General features: G+C 39.9%; 1 protein-coding gene across 1 annotated transcript; it reads right to left on the reverse strand.

Annotated features, from left to right (window-relative positions):
• Positions 1–6,615: 6,615 nt before the first annotated feature.
• On the reverse strand, positions 6,616–6,861 carry CTXN2 (cortexin 2). The gene has a single exon (XM_010082753.1). It carries the CDS (start codon positions 6,859–6,861, stop codon positions 6,616–6,618), a length of 246 nt encoding a protein of 81 aa, XP_010081055.1.
• Between the last annotated feature and the right edge of the window lie 2,308 nt (positions 6,862–9,169).

Raw genomic sequence — 9,169 nt, forward strand, 5'->3', positions numbered from 1 at the left:
CTTCAGGGATGCTATAGACTTCAGTCACTGGTCCGTTTACTCTTCTGTAGCTGCAGCGAGTCAGTTTTAGCTACAGCAAAGGGTTTAGGGCTGCTGCATATGAAATCTTTGCTCTTAGAGTAACAAAGTTCTGAGAAATTTTTCTTGAAATCTCTAAGCAGTCTTCCTAATATTGTCCGTTGTGTTTCTGCCATAAAAATAAAAATAAAACATTTCTATTAACTTGCACAGATGTAGATAAATTTTCTACCATAAGCTCTCCCTTGCCTCACCAGATATCCATGAGACTGTAACCCTATGACTTGTTCAGTAAAAAAATAGTTGAGTCAAAGACTGAGTTTGTGGGGATGTTTCCATCTGTGATGGATGCACTCGACCCCTTACCCAAACGGTAGTGGTGGTTTGGTACAGGCTCCAAAGGAGATAATGGCCTAAGCCGTAACCAGGCCAAGAACTCCTCTAATTTCAATCTGTTGTCTGAAAGCCCGCAAAGGGGCAGAGTGACACAGTGAGCATCCATGCATATGAGCATGGAACACCAATCATGCGATTAACACGTGAATAGCGGGTGGCTTTTCCAAGACTCATTTATCAAGGAACAAAGAAAGTTTTTCCTTGTGGGTACAAGGAGTCTCGTGCATACCTTTTCCACCCTATGTAATTTGACTACAAGCGAACCACTTTATTCCATAAATATGACAGTCTAAGTGAACCTTCTTTGAGCTCTCCCAGCTGAGCAGCCTGGCTGCATGGCAGTGATCTCAAGGTTGCCCCTGAAGGTTGCTCCTCGAGACAGAGACACCTTTTACCAATGGCAGATCTTTGGTAAGTGACTGATATCGTGCATAACCTTGTAGTATGGTAACTTTGATTTTGTCTTGGTAACTTTGGTTTAGTCTTTGCAAATGATTTGTGCCTTGGCAGTTCTGAATCATTGTTCGAATGATTGTGCCATACAGTAGTAGAGTGAACCTTGCCATTGAACTTTGTTAAGTCGCACTTTTACAACATCATATTAAACCCACTTTTGCAAATACCTTTGACAGTGATTCCTTGAGTGATCTAAATCACCCTTTTGCGGCAAATTAGTGTAGTCAGCAGGGTCCTAAATCAGGATTCATGACACTATCTATACAAAATGGGCTTTGGATCAGATTCGAAGTACCTAGAATTGATTTTCAACTATAGTATTTCTTTTAATAATGCTATGTTTAATTGAAGCCAGTGAAAGTGCAGGCAGTAGAAGGGATGTGACACAAGGTTCCATGAAGTCCATCTACTGTTTATGTTCCACTCAAGTATTATGATACCATGTATATTTCTCTCATATCCGAGAAGTAAATTTGCATGAAAAGCTTGAATAAAATACCTTTTAAAAATTTACTACAAATGTTAAGCTTTAAGTTTTTGGTAGTTCCACAATGGCAACAATTTATGTGCAGGCAATGAAGATATAGCAAATTGTTCATTTTTTATGTAAATAAAATTAATGCAATATGAAGGAATAAACAGACAATTGCAACAGATCCAAAACCAACATTGAGTTTCCTAAATTATAATGGAGGAAATAAATTACTATGGTAAAGTAGTAATTATTAAGAAATATTAACAATATGCCAAGGCATTGGAAGGTTCATAGAATTTTACACTCAATTTTACATTTGCACACTCAAAGCACCATTTAAGATTATTTGAAAGAAATTGTAGCAAGTCATAGAATCACGCAGTTGGAAGGGACCTTGGGAGCTTATCTAGTCCAACGCCCTGCTCAAAGCAGAGGGAACATTGAACATAAATGAGGTTACTTAGGGCTTTCAGCAGTCAGGTCTTGGCATCCTCCAAGGACAGATTCCACAACTTGCCTTGTCAGCCTATTCTAATACTTAATTGTCCTCAAAGTGATTTTTTCCTGTATATGCAGTTGGAACCTTCCGTGTGTCACTCTATGACCATCATCTCTCTCTCTCCTGCTGTGCACCTCAGTAAAGAGCATGGCGTTGCCTTGTCAGTAACCTCCTCAGAAATATTGGGGGGGCTGCTTAGGTTCCCCTTTTCTTCTTCTGGTTAAACAAGCCCCATTTTCTTATAGGGCAAATGCTCCTACCCTTGACCATCTTGGTGGCCCGCCATCAGACACACAAGTTTATCGACATCTTTCTTACATGGGCAGGTGGGGGGGACAGGTAAGACAAACTTAGAAATTGGGCTCGAGGTGCAGTCGGATGAGTGCTGAATAGAAGGGAATGATCACTTTGCTGGTGTTAGGCTATGGTCCTGTTAACACAGCCCAGGACACTGTTCACCTTCATGGCTCCCAGGGCATGGTGCTGACTCCTCTGTACTCTGCTGCTCACCAGCTCCCTGCGACGAGAGTTGCTCCCTGGCAGTGTGGCCCCAGCCTGTACGGTGCAGGGGTTTAGTCCTGTCCGAGGTGCAGGATTTGCATTTGTCCTTGTTGAATGCCATGTGATTCCTGTTAGCCCGCTTGTCTAGCCTGTCTAGGACCCTCTGAGTGGCAGCCCATAGAGAGGTGAACATACGATAGCCGTGCAATCTGCTTCCCACCTCCACTTTCCCACACAGATGCCCCCCCAAAAAACCAAACAAGCAAACAAAAACCCCAAGAACAAAAGGGGTACTTATATTTAAGGCCCTTAGTGGGTTAAGTACCTTTGCAACAACTTACAGGATGGCCTAGATGGACCTGAAATGAGCTATTGAAACGATGGCAATCCCTGTGTCTCGAAACATACTTCTAAGGAGATAAGGGAGTGTGATTATATAGACCTGCATAATGCACCTGGAGTCCAGGGCTCTTCAAACCGGCTAAAACAAACCCAGGCTTAGACATTGAAACTCTGCAAGTGTATGTAAAAGCAGAAAGTTTTAGAAACAAAAGATATCTATATAAAGGAATACATTAACTGAAGATCTGGGTAAACAAGCCCATTAGATGCATTTTTTAAAGTTGTGTGCTTTCACAAGAGGTTGGACTAGATGACCTCCGGAGTTTTTTTCCAATTTAAATTTCTCAATGATTTTGTGAAATGCATTTGACCCTTTGGCACTGAAAGATAAAATACTGCATCAATATTTATGCCTTGGCAATGTAAATTTTCTCTAAAATCACATACCAAAATTATAATTTGAAGAGCTGAAAATCAAATGTCCTCCATCTTCAGTATGAGATATAGCTAAAGCATATTTTCTCACTTCTTCCATCAGCTATAGATAATATCCTGCTGTCACCTCTCTGCTATGATACCTCTTTATAACCCCCTCATATTTATGTTGGTTTTCCTGCTTAATGTTTTGTGAGCCTTGCGGCAACATGTTACATTTATTTAGTTTATTTTACTTCTACTGGGTTTGGATGATCAATTTTATTATTATTATTACTACTGTGCATTTCTGATCTTAGATTTTATTCTGCTTCCTTCAGCCTTTTAAAGTTGTAAGGAAGGAAGTGTTTCATCTTCAGGCATGAAGAGCAAAAACAAATCTTTTGTCATTAAAGTCAGTGAAACTAGGTTTGTTTCCATCTCCATCACTGAATGAAATCCTGATTCTTTGATGACAGTGAGACTTTTGCTACCAAGTGAAATGAGTCTGTAATTTCACTGTCTTATTTCCGTAATATTACTATTTTGCTACGAAAAGAAAAGTCTCTTACCTTTCTGCTCTTCTTGAAAATAATACTTTGATTTTCACAGTGTATTTCCAGCGGTCTCTCAACTGTTATTTGCCATTAATTTTGTGTTTAGTATTCTAGCATTACACATAAATAATCAAGTTTACCTTATTCAGGATAATTTAACTTACCATTCAATCCTGTGTTTTTAGGGTAGGACAACCTGCCTCTTTTATTCATGCATATGGCTTGTCCCTCTCTTTGAGGCATTCCAGACTCTGCCTTATTGGCCAGATTTTTCTCCTGCTTAATATACTGAGTAGACCATCCAATCCCCCTCTTTGAAAACATTTCTAGCTGGTGATTTAGAGAAGCATTCTAGCTGGTTAACTGTTAACCAGCAAATGTACCTATCCATTCCAATTACTGGGTTTATGGTATTGCAAAATTTCTAAGGCAGCCTGAAAATACTTTTGTTATCTCCATTTCCCTCCCAGCTATGCCTGCCTGATTCTGCGCACAGATCGTGATCTCTCTATTTTTCAGCTCTGCATATATAGCAACGGAGATAACAAGAGTTCAGGCTTCTGCTCAGCACATCTTATGCAGAAGAGATTCCAATGAAGACAGTGGGATTAGTCATTGGTGGGTCCCTTTGTCCTAGATGTGTTTTTGAACCATTTGCTCCTAGCCCTGTTCAAAGTTTTACTCTGTATATTTAAGGAAAACCTTGGAAAAATGATGTTGTGTGTATTCTTCCTGGGAAAGCCAATTCCCTTGTCTTTTTGGGGGTGCAGAGAAGGGAGGGCAGGAAATGATGAAGCTTTGTAATCATAACGGAATTTGATAATTGGTTCCAGCAACAGATTGGGTCAAGAACACAAGTAGGAAGACAGTAGTGGGGTTCTTTGGATATGTTTGCTGTGTTTCTGTGTAGTTTAGAGATAGCTGAACTATATTTAACCCAGATAACTTGAGTACCTTCAGCACTCTAACCCGACATCACAGAGCTCAGCTGTGCTGGTTAGGTGTACATGGATTAGGAAAAGGATGGCAGTGTCAGGTCTCTGCAGGGGATTATCCTATCCAGCAATACCAGAGCACATGAATCAGTGTACTAATATCTGCCTTTGTTTTTGCAGTTAATTTAACTAGGATAAATGCAATATACTGAGTCTCTGAGGGCCTGGCATTTTTTCTTACGCAGAATCTGAAGCAGTTTAAAAGCTCTCACATTCACAAACTAGTTTGCGTTTTATAACTCAAATGGACGAGTGTAGATTAGTCTTGGCTGTTCCTTTCATATTCTTCAGACAGGAGACTCATGTCCTTCCCTGTACAGTCAAGTATTTCATATTCCAAATGGTACTTGAGCTCTGCTGTTCTGCTGGCTGCCTCTGCCTAGTATATAGGGCAAAAAGGACAATATATATTTTTCAGAATACATGCAAAAGAAACCAACTGCTGTAACTGATCTCCTTGTCTTTGCTCCCTGTTGCAAACAGAGCTGTTTAGCAAAAGTGACAGTGCTTAAAATTCTGATGCCAGCCTTTTTAAAAACTGAATTGAATTTCTGTCAAGTACTGTCACACTTGCTAAACAGCTGTGAATATGAGGGTGACCTTGATTACCCAGATTTGAGTCTCTGCTTTCACTGTTAGTTCTTCTGCCTTGATAGGATCTCCTGTGACCAATTCTTTAGTTTGACAGTCCAGATGATACACTGTGCACAGTTGTAGGAGCACAAACAGAAGAACAAGCTGCAGAGAGGGGCTGCAGAGTACAGAGATCTCCAGTCAGCTCTGGACCCCTGTCCCTTTTTGGGGCTAGGTACAAATGAGTATTCAGCATGACTGTATCTGCTTTGGTCTTGCCAAGCTGGTGTAATTACTTCTGGGAGCTGTTAACCAGACAGTTAACGTTCCAGTTCAAACTGAATCATCTTCTGTAACCAAGTGGAGTAAAAAATTGGCATGCCTTGACCAATTTAGCTAGACTATAAGATTGGTTACTTAACATTTACTTTTTCTCTTTCACCTAAAATTTTTAATGATATGGGAGATACTGGTGGACTGGGACTGTGGTGGTGTTCGTTCAGACTGGAGTTCTGAGCAGGTAATACATTTTGTATTGTTTGTAGAATCAAAAATTTCCTTAATTATGTTTGTTTTCCTTCCACTAATTCTGTTTGACTTTCTGTTGCTGTAGAGTAGAAGGGAGACCTATCCAAAAAATACTCTCATATGAGCAGGAAGGAATAAAACTACACACTGTTTGCTGAGGACCACATCAAGTTTCACACAGGAGAAGCAAGGTACACTTTCCTTATAAACAGTCAGTAGTACAGCACCTGCCCTTCTTGGAAGGCAAGAGAGGTGAGTTTGCAATTGACGTGATCTTTAGCTTTCCCATTAGTTCCTTATTATTGGTAGTGCATAGACCAACCCTTGTTTCTCTCATCTCAGCAACACGGACACACACCTCTTGCAGGCACCTCCTCTGAACAACAACCATTTGCTGTCCTCTACTTCTGTATTCTCGGTATACAAACAGTCTCTGAACTTCAGAAAATTGGGTCAGATGAGGAAGGGAGGGACATACCACTTAAGCATTCACCATTCATGAGTCTGTCTTCTGTCCTTCACCTTTCTGTCCAGCCTATCATGAGACACAGTGGAAATTAGATCCTCCTCTGAAGAGGCAGATATTATCTGATTCTTAAAATACTTTTCAGCGCTGGTGACTTTCTAGTGAATTGTTTATTGTAGTATTTATTTTCTGTTAACAATTTCTTATCTACTATTCCACTGTTCCTCAAATAAAATCAACATGAAGTGCCTTTTGAGTTTGCAACAAATATTTATTTAACAAAATGGATGACACCAACATATCTTCAAAATGCAGGTATGTATAACAAATGTAACAACAGTTGGTTTCCAAAATGAAATCAACATCAAATTTAAGGCAGGATATTCTGTGAGTTTTCATGCAAGAGCATATTCAAATGTTCCTTTATCCAACCCCTCAACTTCATCTTCCCACGTAGAAGAAGGCATACTACTGTAGGGGTCTAGCAAGATTTTGAAGCATCTGATAATTAGAAGTCCCAGGAAAACACACAAAATCCCCACGAAGGCAAAGCCAGTCTTTTGCTCTAAAGTCAGAGGGAAGGCAGACATTTCGTTGACACTCATGCTGGCTGAAGTGTTGCCACAGTAATTACTGTTCATCGTTGGACATCACATCCTGGTGACTCTGTGGGATTTTCACCTCTCTTGCTCCTTTGCCTGCATAGAAAAGTAGAACCAGTTTGGTTAGGTCTAAAAGGGGTGTGTGTATCTGAGCTGTAGCATATGAACATTTGGAAATGAAAACCAGCTTGGATTTTAGTAGCGTCCTGTTGTTTTTTCACATTTAAATTAATGTGATAAAAATTGCAACTTTTAGCCTCTACGCACCATCCACTTAGTGGTCTCTGTAATGAGACAGCAAATTCAGAATTTTCTGGCTTTCTGTTTCCTCAAAACAGAGCATTTTCAGCACATGGCTATTGCAAACAGCATTTTGTGAGACTGGGCACGGGCCTACAGATTCTGATTAGTCAATACTCACCAAGATCTCCACCTGGATAAACCGGCGTGTTTTCTGAAATGGCTTTACACCTCGGTCCTTAAACTAGTTAAACTTGCATTGACCTCAAAGGAAATTTCAGCCAAATAACGTGGCTTTTGCTCATAAATCTAAACAAATACATCCAACTTGTAAAATAAAACTTTGTGGGTGCGATTTTGGTGAAGACTTGGGCTCCGTTTTCAGAAGAATGCTGTGTGCATTTTGAGCTTGTAAGAAAGTGAGCATATTGGAAAAATTGCCCCTTCGCTTTCCTTGATACATGTCCAGTCTGGTGCATGAGGAAAGATCGGTGGGAGAAGAGATAACAGAAGTAAATTCCCTTCCCTTAAATGTTCCTCTCATTTGTTTTTTTTCTCCTTTTTCTTCCCCAGTAAGTACATACATATCCTGCCATTTTTACAGGCATAGTAAACACCAGGTCTGCACATGGAGATCAGCAGACTGACGCTGCTGTGTGTCCTATGGGGGCAGGATGCCTCAGCATCTCCACCTGCCACTGCCACCAGGAGACCTCTGTGTTTCCAGCTAGGAGACACTTTTTTTTTCTGTCTTTTTAAGGAGACCTTATGTATAGATTTTAGTTGAGGGTGGGAATCGTTTTGCTTTTCAGGTTTTCCATCCGATATTAAAATCTCATCTTTCTTTTGTCTCTATAGGCAGCAGGAGAACTGGAAGGATTGGGACATCAGAAGTGCCAAAAGACAAAGGCATTTTTATTCTAAGGTTGGTGCTTGCGGGTTTTTGGCTGTTGTTAACACCTATTTAACTAATGTGCCTCAGGGGGAAACTCTTTTTGTTAACAATTCAACCGTCTTTTCCCCCGGGGAATTCCCACTATCCATTTATTTCTTGGCAGAGTAATTAGGCCACTCAGAGCTCTGGGCTGCCAGGGCTACACTGCTTCAGGTACCTGTGCTGCTGCTAGTCTGTTTAAAGGGAGCTCCACTGCCTCTACCCTGTACTGCAGTCATGGCTGAAAGTAGCCATAGCTTGAGTCAGCCTACAATTAATAACAGAAAAAGTAAAAATAAGATTTGGTACTCCTGAGAAACCAGAAATGGAAAGCACTTTTGTCTTGTTTGGTGTGCCCTTTCTCACTTCAGAATTTGTGGGATTTTTTAATATTATCCTAAAGAATTAAAATTTTAAAACAAGGACTAAAAGAGCAAGGCACAAGTCTTTTTCTTTTTACAATAACCCTCAATATAGTAGGTATCAAATAATATCATTTCCTGTTACAGTCTTTACATATTTGCAAGGGCGTAACAACCAACGTTCCGTTTATTCTATAGAGCTGTGTATGAGACCCTTCCTTTTTTTGAATAATATTCTGCTCTTTTGGTCATGCTGTTTTAACTCCTGTTAAGTTGGAGAAAAGATCCAGATATAGCCTATGGGAATTAGAAGTAATGTCAATAACAATCAACATTTATGTTCTGGAAATATATCATAGATAAAGCCCACCTGCTGTACAGATTTTCATTGGGCATACTTCCAATTTTTCTATTAAGTTTGACCTTATGTAGGAAAAAAAAATCACAGAAACTTCAATATCACAAATTTATGTCACAAATGAGTTGATTCGAACAAGAGCCAGTCAAGGAAAAAAATTACCTTCCGAAAGTCCTAGGACACAGAGTTTTAAAAATTAAATTAAAGGCTTATATGGGAAAATAATATGTAGACACTACCTGGGAAAGCCAGACCTAAAAAACCCAATTGCTATCTTGAAAGACATGGAGAGAAATCTTAGGGATAGGCTGGCCATGGAGAACCCTGCATTTGAGCTGAGTCCAGAGAAATATGTCTTTGAGGTGACATTTCTTCACCATAGAGAGTCATATTCCAAGAATATGACTTCCAGTCTTACTAATTTTGCAGGTTACACACTGGAATTCGTGGGAT

Source organism: Pterocles gutturalis, unplaced genomic scaffold (assembly GCF_000699245.1).
Source record: "Pterocles gutturalis isolate BGI_N339 unplaced genomic scaffold, ASM69924v1 scaffold2755, whole genome shotgun sequence".
Taxonomy (NCBI): Eukaryota; Metazoa; Chordata; class Aves; order Pterocliformes; family Pteroclidae; genus Pterocles; species Pterocles gutturalis.

What these genes read in the sequence shown, in the direction of transcription:
- CTXN2 (XM_010082753.1), bottom strand. Translation starts at nt 6,861, where the DNA reads ATGAACAGTAATTACTGTGGCAACACTTCAGCCAGCATGAGTGTCAAC.